Genomic DNA, 16,132 nt, shown 5'->3' with positions numbered 1-16,132 from the left:
CCCATCAGAGACACGCTTCAGTGTACATGCATCTTCTAGTGCGGCTGAAAAACATGGGACGGCCGGGTCACACGTCATTGTTGTTTCTCCTCTGCTGCCTCGTTCAGACAAGTAAGTTCAAATTTTACTTTATTTTAATGAGCAATTATGTCTCAATTACCTCAATTTTTAAATTGGCATTTGCGTTAAATAAATGTAATAACCAGGTTGTGCTTCAGCTTAATGTTGTTTGATAGAAATATATATTTAAATTACATTTTAAATAAGATATTTGGTTTGTGTGGGTTTAAGTTGCCCACTGCTCTGACAGCACCATATGCAAGGTGATGGGGGGAGGGCGCAATTATTCACAGAATGTAGGTCAGTTCTCTCACAATGCATATTTCATGCACTCATATTTGCCAGTAATTTAACAGTCAAACTCCTCAATCCATCAGTCATCATGCATTTTTTTTTATGTCTCAATAAATAGTTTTTCACCCTTGCCGGTTTTGAATGAAGCTGCATGTTTTGTTCATTGAGTGGCGCTCAGTTCGCAGCAGTTTGTGCAGCCAATGAGGTTTGAGCAGTGTGAATACAGTCTGTGTAAAAGAAGTTAAGCTGTTGCCATTCATAATGTGGGAATTGGCGGCACTTGCATTTAAATCAATGTTGGAGAAAAAAAAATCTATCATGGGGAGAATTGGATGTAATTTGGGTTTCACCAGCATCTTATCATATTGCATCTTCCTAAACATGATGCAATAAGCAGCCTGTTTGCAGGAGGCTCCCTCTCCCCTCATGTTTGACCTGAAACACCCTATACTGTGGAAATGAATGGAAGCCGTCCAACTCATCCTCCAATACAAACACAGATATTGTCTTCAGCCAGCATTCCTTGAGTTTTGGTCTGATGTAAAGTCACGTCAGACCAGTTCCCAGTAGGTTAGTTCTGGGAAATGGTGTGTGGTGAAACATGTTGGAACTAGTTGTTGTCACCCAGACATATCTCCAAAGAGAGATGTGTAGCACTGTAACGTCCCCTGTGTTGTGAAATGGTTGCCTCCCACACACGTTTGGACAGAGAGGCTTTATTAGAGGAGAAATTCACAATCTCAAAGTGATCCCTTTTTAATGGTATTAAAGGAATACTTCACCCCCAAAATAATAATTTGTATATCAGTTACTCACCCTGTGTTACTTTGCATTTGTGAAGAAACAACGTTGTTTTTCTCGCATGCCTCCACGGTGAACAAAGAATCTAAATACGGAGAAAAGTCTTGATGAATTAAGGTAAATGAATAAGTAAATAAGTACGGCCGTCATTTACTTTAATTCATCAAGAATGTTCGCTCACCGTGGAGGCACACAAATTCACCAAGTCAAGGTAACACGGGGTGAAAAATTGATAAACAAATGGTCATTTTGGGGGTAAAGTATTCCTTCAATTTCACTCCGGGTCGACTTTCTGTCCACCTGATAGGAGGTTTTATTCTAAAATATATAGTATGAGCAGCTTCCTGCCGCTCTTTCGGCTCATCTCGCGGCCAATCACTTAAACTCACCAAACGTCACAAAATGGGCAACGAACACGAGCATTAGCACATCCATAATTCCCCCAGCATGCATTTGTACTCAATCAGTAACACTGCCATTCGGTCCATTTTGTTGTTCAAGGACTGAAATGACTGTGTCCATTAAGTAAATAACCAGCATGAACTTGGGTTTGGGTAACGTGTCATCGCTTCCAGGGAATGGGAACTGATCTAAAAGTTTGAAATCGTCTTTAAAGTTAAACTATTTGAGTATTTAATACCATCTTTTTTTGTATTACCCACAAGGATATAACTTTGGTAAGAGCAGGTTTGTCAACATTAAACTGATTATTATCTTTATGGGAAGGGCAATAATGCACACCCTTTCACATTGAGTCACAAAGATATGATTGGCTTAAGAGTCAGTTGTAGATTTACTTCACAGCCACTGAAATGACAGTTTGGAATCATATGAAGTATTACTACAGTGGAGAAATAAACCTGTCCTCAACCTGAAGAAGCAATAAAGCCTCTCTTTGTATAACTAAAGCCATGACCGATGGCACCAGATGTTTGACTTCACCAAACAGTATGATTTACTATGCTGTCAGTCATTTATAGCGATGCATAATTTACGATTTGTCTTTTCCCCGTCCATTCTTATAGGACACAAATGTAAACAAATAAATAATTAAATATACTTAGACTTAAAAAGCTAATATTGCACTTGCTGTCTCAGATTAAATGGCTAGCTGCTGGTGGTGTTTGCCCCCCACCCCTTTTAGGAACAGGTGGCCATCCAGTGTTTTGAGCCCCCGGGGCCAGAGGGAGGCATGGCCTCTAGTACCTTTTCATGAAGTGCTGTCTCTCTGATGTACAGTCCAATCGCTCCTCCTGGTTCAGCGGCTTCATCGGGGCCATTAAAGATGGGGGTTGGGAGGGCGGCTCTTTGCCTTCAGCATATAAACTCATTAAACATTTCTGCCAGCAGGAACCATAAAGACCGGAACATTAGATACGTGTTGTGTATTATAAACTTTCCATATAACAGCTCCCCGATGAAGGCTGATAAACGCAGGCTTACATTCCCTCGTGTCCCTGTTTGACTCGCAGTTTAAACATTTATCTGCCCTAGTTAAACAAGTGCCAACAGGTGTGTGTGTTTGGTCACGTGTGTGCCACAGGATATATCTCCCAGCCCTTTTCTCCTCTGGCAGCATATTTATCACCAGAGATCCTTTCTTTAGATTACCTGTGATTTGTGACACGAGACAATGTTTACATTTGTAAACGGATGTTTTGTTATAGCTCTGTTGTCAAACGCGGCCCCCATTTACTTCCATTCATCAAGAACTTTCTCCGTGTTTTGAGGCATGCGAGAGAATTGTCTTCATGAATTCAATGTACCACGGGATGAGTAATAGATATACACATTGTCATTTTTGTGGTGAAGTATACCTTTAATAGCGCTCTGCAGAATTCTTATCCCCCGTGACTTCACTTCTTTTCATTTGCAGGCATATCTGTGTTTATGGGGATTCTTCCTGTATCGGCCCCTGATAGATGATAACTAAAACAAAGGGTCTTTTAGCTGAACTCTGTGTTTATGTCTGTTACAGATGCGTTGACAACATGTGGAATCGCCCAGTTCCAGTGCGGGAATGGGAAATGCATCACGGCCAGATGGGTGTGTGATGGCACGGACGACTGCGGAGACGGCACGGATGAACTTCCTGGTACCTGCAGTGAGTATCACGTACCGCTCAACATGACAATAGAGTTATTATTGCTTTGCATACATACCTGTCAATCCCACAATCCCTCAGTGTGATGATTATATAGTTAACAGTTTTCTGTGTGTTCCACTTTCAGTGGCCAGAACGTGTAAGGCCACAGAGTTCAGCTGCGCGGACCGTCTTAACCAATGTGTACCGAGCACCTGGCACTGTGATGGAAAAGCTGACTGTGAGAATGGAGCTGATGAAGAGAGCTGTGGTAAGCCGAGTTAACTACAGGCTGCAAGAAGAAGCCCACACATCTGTTTTACTGTTTCCTCAATCATATGTGATGTATCTTCTTATAGTGCTCTCAGAAACCACAGCTTCATCCCCTTTCCTTCCTCCCTGCTCCAAAGTGTTCCCGGGCTTTCATTACTCTGATCGCCCTGTTATGTCTCCTCTCTCTTAGAACCGAAGCAGTGCACAAACACAGAGTTCCACTGCGGGAATGGCCAGTGCGTGTCGTCCTCTTTCGTGTGTGATGACGAGACGGACTGTGACGACGGCAGCGACGAGGCTGATTGCCCACCTATCACCTGCAGCACAGTGTCCTTCCAGTGCACCAACAACGTTTGCGTTCCCCGCCTGTGGGCCTGCGACGGTGACATCGACTGCTCCGACGGCTCTGACGAGTGGCCCCAGAACTGCGGTATGAAGTCGCCTGCCTCTGTTACCGCTCATCCGTGTTCAGCCCTGGAGTTCCACTGCGGCAGCGGAGAGTGCATCCATAGCAGCTGGAAGTGCGATGGAGGAGCTGACTGCCTCGATCGATCAGATGAAGCAGACTGTGGTAGGTATCATTACTAAATTCTTCTTTTCCTCTTAGGCCTTTAGTGTACCTGTAACGCTAATAATGTTATCGACTTATTGTACGATTTGTGGATATGCCCTCGATCACTTTAGCTGACTTCGATATTGCCAATTGTGTGCCCATTGTATTGCCCACAGTTGTAGTGACAGGCCTAGTCATTAGTTTCAAGTCATCTCTTGTACTCAGACTTCTACCTGTCGCATCCCTCTAGCACGTTCCACCTGCCGTCCTGATGAGTTTGAATGCGGTGATGGCACTTGCATCCATGGCAGCCGGCAGTGCAACCATCAGTTCGACTGCAGGGACATGAGTGATGAAAGCGGCTGCGTCAATGGTATGAATCTCCTCCCTCACTCTTCCAGTTTCTAGCTGCCAAATGCAAAATCTAGTGTCTGTCTTTAATTGAATCTTTCATTTCACAGCAACCCACTGTGAGGGCCCAACCAGGTTTAAGTGCCGCAGTGGGGAATGTATAAGCATGGAGAAGGTGTGTGACAGGCATCGTGATTGCAGGGATTGGACAGATGAGCCTCTTAGGGAATGTGGTGAGTGCAGAGGCCTTACATCCATAACTGTCTGCTTAATTAGAGTGTCCACAGCTTGAGAATGCTAGTTACTGTAAGCCTCAGAAAAGAAAGATCGTCAACCTTTTCTTCTTCCCACTGCAGGCTCCAATGAGTGCCTTTACATCAACGGCGGCTGCTCTCATATTTGCAATGACCTGAAGATCGGCTATGAGTGCCTGTGTCCGACTGGATATCACCTGGTCGACCAAAAGCGATGTGAAGGTAACTCCCTCCCACACAGTTAAACCTGCAAAAAGTCACGTAGAAATGCACTTTATGTTCTCTCTCAATTGAGAACAGATTAACGATCGATGTGGCAATCTGTTTACTCTGACGCAACCGACTTCATGTCACTGTCTGAGCTGCCAGATCAAGAGGGATCCAGTAATTCTCAGGGACACAATGACTCAACATCCTGCTTTGTGTGTGTTTCATTTAATTTCTTTTCTCCTCTTCCTTGAATTAGACATCGACGAGTGTGCCAACCCTGACACTTGCAGCCAGATCTGCGTCAACCAGGTCGGCAGTTACAAATGCCAGTGTGAGGAGGGTTACCAAGTGGACCCAGCAACCAAAGCCTGCAAGGCCATCGGTAAATATCAGCTGTTCTTTTCTGAGTGTTTGCTGCATTAGTACGTAACAGTTATGATTACATATTACAGGAGGAATAGCCTTCACTCTTATGTTCCTAGTGTGGATTAGTGTGGACAAATCTGGGAAATTAAATTTGAATTACCCTCACTTTGTGTAAAAAAAAAAGTATAAACTACTTTATAATGAAACTGCAGCCTATAATGTCTAGCATCGGGATTTTTCCATTGGATTTTGGGATTATTGCAAATAAAAAATAAACTCTGTGACCAACACACATTTGTCCATATGCAACATCATAATTCAGGAGGACACATTAAACTGTTTGTATTTTTAGTTTGTATGTTTTTGCTATGACAGCAGAAAAATAAATAAAACTTGAATTTCTACAAAATTATAATTTTGTCCAAATAAGAACACACGTCAAACCAAACAGCAACGATATACAGTATATGATTTCTTTAAAGAAATTATTAAAATTTCAGTTTGAGTTGTATTAATAAAAATAATTCAATTGTCCGCTCTGATTTTCAGGTACAATAGCCTACCTTTTCTTCACCAACCGTCATGAAGTCCGAAAAATGACTTTAGACAAAAGTGAGTACATCAGAGTGATCCCCCGTCTAAAGAACGCCGTGGCTCTCGACATGAACATGGCCGCCAAAGAGATCTACTGGTCAGACATCTCCCAAAAGAAGATCTACAGGTGAGCGAGAATGAAATCAGAACAAAAGTAGCATTTTTGTTTCCTTTAATCCCGCTTGACGCCAACTCTTCACTTTCAGAGCTCAGATGGACTCGGCTGAAGACCCCGCTCATCACAGCGTAGTCGTCGGCAGGGACATTGATGCTCCTGAAGGCATCGCTTTTGACTGGATCCATGGTAACCTGTACTGGACTGACAGCATCCGCAGCACCATCTCCGTGGTAACTGCTGATGGTAGCCGCCGCAAAACTCTTTTCAACCGAGACTTATCCAAACCCCGCGCTATTGTGGTCGACCCAAACAACAAGTAAGTCCAACAATACTCATAAAAAGTGCAGTAATGGCTAATTTCAACGTGATCTCACAGAAATACATGAAATGACCACGACCTATTTATCACTGCATTACGTGGTGGTGGCACATAATGTGTTCGGATTACATGCCGCAACCACAGAAGCAATTAAGGTTCAGGCAGCAGAACGACTTGGTTAGGTTCAAGAAAGAAAAGATCATAGTTCGGGTTTTGTTTTGTATGTTTGTTACATAAGTTATCTTACGTACGCAATTTAAAATAAGTCAACGACGACTCTCGGTTTCACACGGGATTCGAGCAGCAGTCTCCTCACTGAAAGTCCCGTCTTTGACACATCCATCACATGGGGTCCAATTAAAACATATTTCTGTTGAACCTGGGATTTTGTGTGTTGACCACGACAAAGGATTCTAATTGACTTTCCATTGGCATTGTGTATGGTACCATTTAATGCGGTGTTAAGAGGTCGTGGTCAGTTCACGTATTTCTGTGAGATCAGGCTGCCATAATCCTCCGTAGACTCTCTGTTTTTTTCTTCATTTGCGTACCAACTAAATTACTGTATTGATTTCAGTATTTTGAATTACAATGTTTTATTTAAAACTTATCCATGTCCTCCCAGCTTCATTTACTGGACTGACTGGGGGAATCCTGCTAAGATTGAGAAGGGAGGTCTTAACGGAGGAGACCGCACCGCTCTGGTCACTGACAACATTGTGTGGCCGAATGGAATAACAATTGGTAAACTCTAGCCTTCATGTCTCAAAGGTTTCAAGTAGTTTTTTTATTTTTTCATTTGAATGGCAGTTTTTCTGACCTTTCGACCCCCCACCCTTTCTGCTTCCTCCCCAGACCTGTTGAACAACCGGCTCTACTGGGTGGACTCAAAGCTGCACACCCTCTCCAGTATCGACGTGCAGGGCGGTGGTCGACGCACTCTCATCATTGACGAACACACGCTGGCGCACCCTCTGGGCCTCACTGTGTTTGAGGTAGATGTTTACCACCTGATAAACTCTGTTACACAAAAACCCAGAGCCGACTGTCAAATACGACATGCCTATCTATAAGTGTAAACTGTAGTAAACCTCACTACTAATCCATACCAAGTCCCATTCATGCTCAAGCTTGGTTGTTTGTTTGTGCTTCTAGGAAAGAGTGTTCTGGACAGACGTCAGTAACAACGCCATCGTCAGTGCAAACAGGCTGACGGGTGAAGACATCACACCAGTGGCAGAGCACCTATCATCACCAGAAGACATTATTCTCTACCATAACCTTAAACAACCTGCTGGTAAGAGGCACCACTGCCACATACTGTTCAGAAATGTGCTCACATCAAAATCCGACCCACGTTATCTCGTGTTTTTAGATTCCATATCAGATCTTTATTGACCTTTTATTAAATATTAAATATTGGCCAAACTGCAAATCCTCCCTAACCACAGCTACATTACAAACGTGTGTAACACCTGCATACATTTAAATTATGGTTACTATTCATTCACCGGTATTATTCATTCGATTCATGCTTAATATGTCTTTTGTGAAGTATCCATGAATTGAAAAGCAGCAACACCAGAAATGTCCGTAGTGATTGCATACTGAGGCCCATCAAACCCAGAAGTTCCCAACCTCCAGGCCTCGGAGCATGTGCGATTGTAAAACAATATTATTTGGCAAAATAAAACAGAGTAATAGTTACATAATAATCATTATAGCATATTATAATTTATAGACTATTTGTGATGTAGGTTGTTTGGGAACCTGTGATCTAACTGGGCTACAGTGGAAAGATGTATGTGTGTCTGAACACATAATGGCTACTATAGACTTCAGTGGAAAACACTGAATATTTGCCATTTTGCATGAAAATATTGCCACGAATTACCAGAGAGCATCAATGATTTTAAAGGAATAGTTTGAAGTTTTGGAAAATGTGCTTATTATTGCTACAAAGTTGATGAGAAGATCAATACCACTCTCTTGTCTGTACGTAAATATGTAGGTAGCTGTTTCTAGCTCAGTAGTGAGCTTTAGTTGTGTTGGTGGATGGGTCTTATTACCATTAGACAGAGCCAGGCTAACTGCTGACCTTCCAGTGCTTTTCTTTGTGCTAAGCTAACCGCCCATTAGCTAACGTTATCATCTTATATTTAGCGTACAGACATGAGAGTATCAATCTCCTCATCCAAAGGCCTTTGCACACCAGGGTTTGCATTTTTTCCGTGCGATTGATTCCCATGTAAATATATTTTTTCAAACTGTTGTTTTTGTCATGAGCACGTTCACACATAATGCGGATATTATGCAGCAAAAAAGTGCCGTGATTCTTTTCCGAAACAAGGTAGATTTTTCTGAGCGGTCGTATTCAAAACGTACACTACAACAACATGGAGTCTCCGTAGTCCAAGACTGCACACTTTATTACTTTCAAGCAAAGGCAGCACATACCCGACCTACTCCTTCTGTTTTTACCTTGCACAATAAAAGCCCCAGACAATTCACATCGCTGCCAGGAATAATAGTTTTGATGTGAAATATTTGCAGGTGAGTATTTCGCATTTTCGGGCCATTTATTCATCACGCCCCCCATTGTGTAATGGCCTTAAATCAGCAAAAACCAAATAAGCGTATTTTCAAAAAGGTCTAAGTATCTTTAAGGGTAACGTTGATCATGGCTTCAAAACATGTAAAGCACTTAAACTGAAGTAAATTCTCATCCTCTTTTCCATCACAGGGAGGGACTGGTGCCAGGTATCCGGCTGTGAATTCTTGTGCCTGGGAGCTCCTCAAGTGGGCAGACATCCCCCCAAATACACATGTGTCTGTGCAGATAACATGATGTTAGCCAGGGATATGAGGACATGTGTACCTGGTATGTAAATTATCAAAGAGCAAATATACTAAATTATAACTTGTGTTCTAAATAGAATATTTTAATTAGTTCAAGCGGTTCTATTTCTGACTCTGATTCCTCCTCATCCTGTTTTTGTTCTTTACCAGCTGTGCCAACACCTGCAGCTCCCGTTGAACCTAAAGTTCCAGCCACAAACCCCCCTCCTCAGCCCCCAGTGCCAGCCAGCACCACACTTAAGCCACTGGTCCGCACCACACCTAAGCCACTGGTCCGCACCACACCTAAGCCACTGGTCCGCACCACACCTAAGCCACTGGTCCGTACCACCACAGTGCCTATTGTAATCACCAGCACTGCAGCTAGGCCAGTGCCACGCACCACCAGACCTCCTGTAAGGACCACCACACCTGAACCAAGGACCCCGTCACCCCAGCCGGTGAACCCTAAAGTTCCCCAGACCACCCCAGGGGCTCCAGTTACCTCTCCAGGCAAGTACCATAACGGTGGTGTTGTGTATTTCTAGATAATCAAGGTCAAATCTTGACATTCCTGTGATCATTTAGCAAAGTTTGTTTTGTTTGAGTACATTGTACTCGTATGTAGTGCAGGTCAGCTCCATGTATCATTAACTTATTTTATTGTGTTTACCTTTTCTTCAGATTTCCGACATGAATTTGCTGCAGCTGTACCCAACACGGCCTCCACCACCCCGAAAGCTCTGTATATTGCATTACCTCTGGGTGAGTTGCTTTGGCAGCTGCTGCAAAGGCGGCTTCTTCACAGAAAACACAACATATTTTTAATAATAACATTATCAAGCATCAATCATCAAGACTCAACTCTCTCCCTATGTCTACCTCATGCAGCACTCGTTTGTCTGGTGGCTGTCGGTGCCGTGCTGCTATGGAGGAACTTCAGGCTGAAGAACACCAACACGATTCACTTTGACAACCCTGTCTATCAGAAAACCACTGAGGACCAAGTGCACATTTGGAGAAGCCACAGCCCTGATGGTTACTCCTACCCAAAAGTGAGTCTAGTTACAGTCTACAGTTCAGCCTGTAAATTTAGTACATTTTATTGTAATCGGCACACACAGGTATTATGTAATGTCTGACATCCTTTTTATTTGTTATCCTATCAGAGACAAGTTGTGAGCTTGGATGAAGAAGAAGACAATCCAGCCTTTACAGAAAACTGAACATTTTTGAGTGGAAAGAAAAGCCTCGACGATAAGCCATCTTGGACGTCCTTTTGTATTTTTACCTTACACGGCACAAAGATATGGAAGTCATAGCCAGTCTCAGAACCACTATATCCTCATAGACAAACAAACGCTCTAAGTGGGGAAAAAAACGGGTGAAACATATTTTCAGATTGCACATTTATTTCCATCAAGTCCATCCATTCCTCACCAAATCATAGAAAACCCGCAGATGATGGATGCCTCAGGCTAACTAATGTTGTTTACTCGTTATCCTAACTGGTATGCTGATGATACAACTGGAGAACTGTGTCACTGTTAAATACACAAAATGTCTTGTTTTAAGCTCATTTAAGGCAACTTAGGAATTCCTTCTAATATGTTTAAACTAGAATTCACACGAGTTTCGTAAACATCACTGTTATTTTTGTCTGTTCATGGAACATTATCAAACCTCATTTACTTTTTTGGCCACCCTCATGCCTGTATGGTAAATACAAGGCTACCACGAGACTGGAGGCAGGGGAAACAGCTAGCCTGGCGAGAATTGCAGTTTTAACACTTTTTTTGATTGGTGGTTTTTGTACAGAAAAAATAAACGAGATTTATTACCTTTGGACACTGCCAAGATAGCTGTTTACCCTCTTATCCAGTCTTCGTGCTAACCTAAGCTAACCGACAGCAGGCTCCGTCTACATATTTTACAAACAGATATGTGAGTGGTATCAATCGTCTCGTCTAAGTCTTGACAAGAAAGCAAAAAAGCTTAGTTCCCAAAATGTTAAACTACTCCTTTTATCACGAAGGTGGAATCAGGAGGCGATTAACTCACCTGTTAGATTTGTCGTTTTTCCGCTTCATTCCCTGCACGGAACAACAAACGAATGATAACGTGTATAATTATTGAGCATAGGTGGATTTTGTAACTTTTGAACAGTCAGGCTAGCTGTTTCTCCTGTTTCCAGTCTTGCTAAGCTAAGCCTTATGGTTCCAGCTCCATACTTAACGCACAGACATGAAGGTGGAATCAATCTTCTCATCTAACTGTCTGCCAAGAAGGCATATATATTTCCACAAGTTTCTCTTTGGTCATTGGAAACAAGAAAATCGGAACCTGACTTTCATCCCAAAATGAACACGAACACGAGCAGATTTAAAGTTGAGCTAGGTGAATGTTATGCTAATAAGAATTCTGCATGTGCCAGTTTAACCAGGGTTACCTCACTAAGTCTTAATAATGTATATGTGTAATTTTGAGTTTAACACCAGTCATTGCCTCAGTAGTGGAGCAAACATATCACCCAAAGGGACCTAAAGACACTGCTGTAGTTAACCTTAAAGAATACACACTGTCTGTGCCTTGCTTAATAGCCTACTGTAGCTCTGTGATGCGTTCAGACGTCACAGATCAGCATATGGTCACAACACCGCGTTCTTCAGCATCTGTCTTTTGTTCCAGATTTTCTCCGAAAAAAATGTTCAGCTCCATTCTCCTGATTTGTGATCGGTTCCTTCCCTCTGCCCCTCTGGGGAGGACCATTGCATTCCTCAAAGAATGAGTGCTTTGATTCAACCACGTGTGACCAGTGGGGCCATGTCTAATGCTCTGTGCCATGGCACGTGTATATTTACATCCTCCCTCAGGACCAGAACTTCAACTTGCCTCCAGCCTTCCTGACAAAACAAAGCCATGTCATGGTTTTAAAAACATAGTTCTTACCAGCTTTTTGAGCTCCTTTATTTTTATCGCTGACACGTGTGCCTTTTTAATGCCATATTATGTTCACATGTTCATGTTGGTGCTATTGAACTCAGTGGATGTGTATGAAATTAATGTCTTTACAGAGAATTGTTTGAATTGTTTGATTGTGATGTGGGTTAATGACCATTGTGAGGCTTTCCGGTAGAAATACATTCTTAAGTGCTGGTGTAAATGGTGTCCTTTTACATCCAACGACTATCAGTGCAGTGTACGTGTGTAAATATGATGTTCATAAATGTAAATATTTGTTCTTTACTGTGTTTTTGGTAATAATGTCAGTGTTTTTGATTTTGAAAACTTTAAACATTTGCTGTACATAAATAAATGCTTCTATTTATTATAGAATCACTTCTGTCTGAGTTCTGTTTTTGAAGACTCTTCTGGATTTACTTTAGGTCAATGTTTACGTTGCTTTGGTCAAGTTTGCATTTTACTACCTGTGTTAACCATATATTTATTAGGCTACTTCAAGTTATTTCAACTGTTTATTTGTAACTTTTAGCTAATTATTACAACTGTATATCCATTACGTTTAGCTAACTATTTCAACCATTCATCCATTGCTTTAAGAAGAAGAAAAAAAATTACTTTCATGAAGCAAACTAGTTTTCACGCATGCAGGTTATGGCCAGTTTACTAACGGTGAATTCACAAAAGATCAACATCATACTGAATTTTATCAAATTACAAATGCTATTTTTTAGTTGTGTTGGTTGAGTTTAATTCAGTTAATAAGTTTTAGCCCTCTATAAACCCTGGCACCCGCAGTACCCCTTGGGAATCACTGCCTTAGCGTAACAGATGTGAGAAACTGGGTGTTAATAATGTTGTGATTTATTTGTCAATTGTTTAGAAACTATTTGGATACTATTGGCACTTTGTTCCCTGTATTACTACATGGTGCAAAGCCAGGTCTTACTTTCATTCTCTGTGTTGTTATCACGGGTGGTTAATGCTGCTTAAGGTATGTGGCAGACGAAAGGTTTTGAATAATGTACAGCAGCTGGTTCCACTGTTTTCATTCAGCAGCTTTGGTATGTAAACATGTCAGAAAACGTGAAGTATGGGGTTGGTTCGCTCTCTCTGGGGTTGGCTCTTGCTCTTTTTAAAAGGGGGGTCGGGTGTATTTTTGTTGTTCTTCAATGGAAACAAGACCTTCTTCTTAGAAAGTCTTGCCGTCACAGTGAAAGCCAAAGATTTCTAGGAAACTAGAAATTTTCCAGCACAGTGTGACCCCAGAAAGGAACAGTTACAACACTGAGTGAGAAAGTCTCTGTCTGTTTTTATCCATATACCAACCTATGCATAGTCTGAATACATTAATAAACACCCCTCACCATTTGGTTATATTTGCTTTTTCTAAGATTTATTAAAGTTGGGTTATCATGTCAGAGGATCAGGTTAAGTTAAATTACTTTGACAACCTTGTTGCCATAGCTTTAATAAACAATGTTGTTGTTTTTCATTAAAATCCATGTTTTGTGGTAGCTTTAAGAGTAAGCCAGAACAACAGCTAATCTGAGAAGAGGGGGAAAAGAAACAGCTTTGTGACCCTGCCGATCTGTAGTCAAACCCACCAGAAGGCATGCCACGTGCAAAGTTCAAGGCTGAGGAAGAGTTGAAGTGTAGAGCGGATAACTCAGGTAAAAGATTCAGTGACACGACAAAGCAGTTAACAAGAATCCTGCGGTACAATTTGTTAGAACAGACTGTAGAAAATATCTGTTTTTCAGTTTCATCTGGATCCCTTGACATCATTAATCATTCACTTAACAACAAATGTCAAGTGCGGCAGCTGGATCATTCCAGTTACTTCCACAGAGGAAAGAAATACATTCAGCTGAAGTATCGTGTTTCCTGCTCACTGCATGTGTTTTTCATTTTGAAAGAACGCCTTAACATTCAGTTTACCGAAGTCATCTTTATGTTTGCAGCACATGTTAAGTTAAGTTATATGTATATGACTCAACTTTATTCATAAACAGTTATACATTTAAAACTGTTGGTGTTTCTTCTTTGGTTAAACATGGCGAGATTATCCCATTTTGTACAATCACATAAATGATTACATTTCTTAGCAGGTGCCAAATAACTTTCACCTGATGTCTAACGTGATCTCCCAAAGAGTCGGGATACGACATTACTGCTCTCACCTGATACTACATAAACAAAACCAACCAACTGGACCATCACTGACCTTTGCTCAGACTGTGTTTTGGAGACAGAGCTGACCAATGGTGCCACTAATGCTATTGGATCAAAGTAGAGGAGCTCTTAGATTTTATAGTTCATATTCTCAGAATCCACCCGCTCTTACAATATCACCATATCCTCCTAAAGTTGGTCCCCACAGAAAATCCTCTGGTTTCATCAGTTTATTGTTTCATAATTGAGATGTAATGTATAACTTTATTATATAGGGAATGAAATGAAAAGTGAGAAATGGGGAATGACATGCAAAGAAATAAATGGCAGAATCCTGCAATAATGATTTAATTGAATGATTGATTTGGCTTTTTATTGAGATTTTAACTTTCCTACTTTGTCTAAAATGTGCCTTGTTGTATTCAATGGTTTTGACATTATTTTGGCCATATTTAATTTAATATATAAAATTAAGATTTGGATCCATGATTAGGCAAATATATTTCACTTCACTAACTACATTACTCTGTTTGTGCTTGACGAGAATATAAATGTTATATTATTTATTATGAAAAAACACCTTTTAGTCTTGCCAATACACAAATGAATTCAGCCACCATGTAATCACATAGTAGTAGCTAGCTTTACAGCTGCTAGCTTAGCTGTTTTTGCATCTGTGTATATGACAGCATCATCAGCATACATTTGCAATTCTTTCTTGTGACAATGTTATGGAAGATAATTAATATGCAGGCTAAATAATAGGGGGCCTAAACGTATCCTTGAGGTACACCCATTGTTAATTTCAAGTCACTGCATCATCAGCTTTAATACACTAAAAACTATTAGGTCACTATAAAGGCTTCAACGCCTGAGATTTAGATGAAAAATGTAATTTAGAAATAAGAACAAATATTGTATACTATTGTTTCATCAAATGCAACACCAGAGCTATCAGTGGATGCTCAATATTCAGTGCCTGAATCAGGTCAGAGCTTTGTGTTTATCTGCTGATTATGTACAAGTTATATTGTTGTGTTTCAGGGGATGTCCTTCGTGTCTTTGGCCTATATTGATGCTGTATCCGTATCTGAACCATGTCAGTCAAGTCAGGTTTATTCTGGATCTCGTTCATCACAGACAGCTCTGATGGGACATGATGTAGTCACATCCGTCACATAGCCTTGCCCCCTCAACTCTCCACACATCGAGTAAACATCTTTCCCATAAACTGGGATAGCCACAGTGTCCTGTCCGATCACTGACAAACAGTCAGACATTCATTATTTACCCTTTGTGGGATGTGCTCTTTAAACACTGATAAAAACAGATTTATTATCACTTTGTGTCTGTAATTGACTGACTGTAATAGTAGTAATAGTATACTGTAGTATTATATATAGTATATAAAACTAGATCTGAATGACCATTTTTATATAAATTATCTTTCTAGAAGGATATTTGACAAATTGTCAGATTATTATTGGATTCTTAAATAGTGCAATGGAAAGGTCAAGACAAGGAAAAACAGTTGGCAATGGCGCATTGGCTGCTAATTGAATTATAAGTGTGTATGTCAGTGTTTCCTCTGTACTGTATGTAGGTTTTAATGTTCCGACAGACAGACAGACAGACAGCCAGTCAGTCAGTCAGACAGACAGACAGACACTTTATTCATCCCAAGGGAAATTTAGGAGATCACTTCATCAATGCCTATTTCTGTTATAATAATAAACACCACACCTTCATTTTGACTTAATAAAAAAAAAAAAAACAGTAACAAAAGATACATTTAATTTAGGGACACAGAATAAAAAACAGTAGATCATTTTACATGTTTCAAATATTGGTACAATTTTTTTCTATTTTCAGCTCTAGACTT

At 40.8% G+C, this 16,132-nt stretch overlaps 1 protein-coding gene across 1 annotated transcript; it reads left to right on the top strand.

Annotated features, from left to right (window-relative positions):
* The first annotated feature begins 4 nt into the window (after nucleotides 1–4).
* On the top strand, nucleotides 5–12,450 carry ldlra (low density lipoprotein receptor a). Its single transcript, XM_029438169.1, has 18 exons — nucleotides 5–111; nucleotides 3,134–3,259; nucleotides 3,387–3,509; nucleotides 3,702–4,082; nucleotides 4,315–4,437; nucleotides 4,526–4,648; nucleotides 4,772–4,891; nucleotides 5,136–5,261; nucleotides 5,795–5,966; nucleotides 6,046–6,273; nucleotides 6,902–7,020; nucleotides 7,132–7,271; nucleotides 7,432–7,573; nucleotides 9,020–9,157; nucleotides 9,286–9,627; nucleotides 9,799–9,879; nucleotides 10,006–10,169; nucleotides 10,284–12,450. Exons 1-18 carry the CDS (start codon nucleotides 27–29, stop codon nucleotides 10,338–10,340), a joined length of 2,790 nt encoding a protein of 929 aa, XP_029294029.1. The 5' UTR covers nucleotides 5–26; the 3' UTR covers nucleotides 10,341–12,450.
* Nucleotides 12,451–16,132: the final 3,682 nt, after the last annotated feature.

The sequence above is a fragment of the Cottoperca gobio genome, chromosome 8 (genome assembly GCF_900634415.1).
Source record: "Cottoperca gobio chromosome 8, fCotGob3.1, whole genome shotgun sequence".
Taxonomy (NCBI): domain Eukaryota; kingdom Metazoa; phylum Chordata; class Actinopteri; order Perciformes; family Bovichtidae; genus Cottoperca; species Cottoperca gobio.
The sequence above is the reverse complement of the archived record's forward strand: the minus strand, read 5'-3'. Positions and strand labels throughout refer to the sequence as shown.

Coding starts and splice junctions, on each gene's coding strand:
- ldlra (XM_029438169.1), top strand. CDS start 27: ATGCATCTTCTAGTGCGGCTGAAAAACATGGGACGGCCGGGTCACACG. Junction 4,649..4,771: donor TGAGCCTCTTAGGGAATGTG/GTGAGTGCAGAG, acceptor TTCCCACTGCAG/GCTCCAATGAGTGCCTTTAC. Junction 5,967..6,045: donor TCCCAAAAGAAGATCTACAG/GTGAGCGAGAAT, acceptor CTTCACTTTCAG/AGCTCAGATGGACTCGGCTG.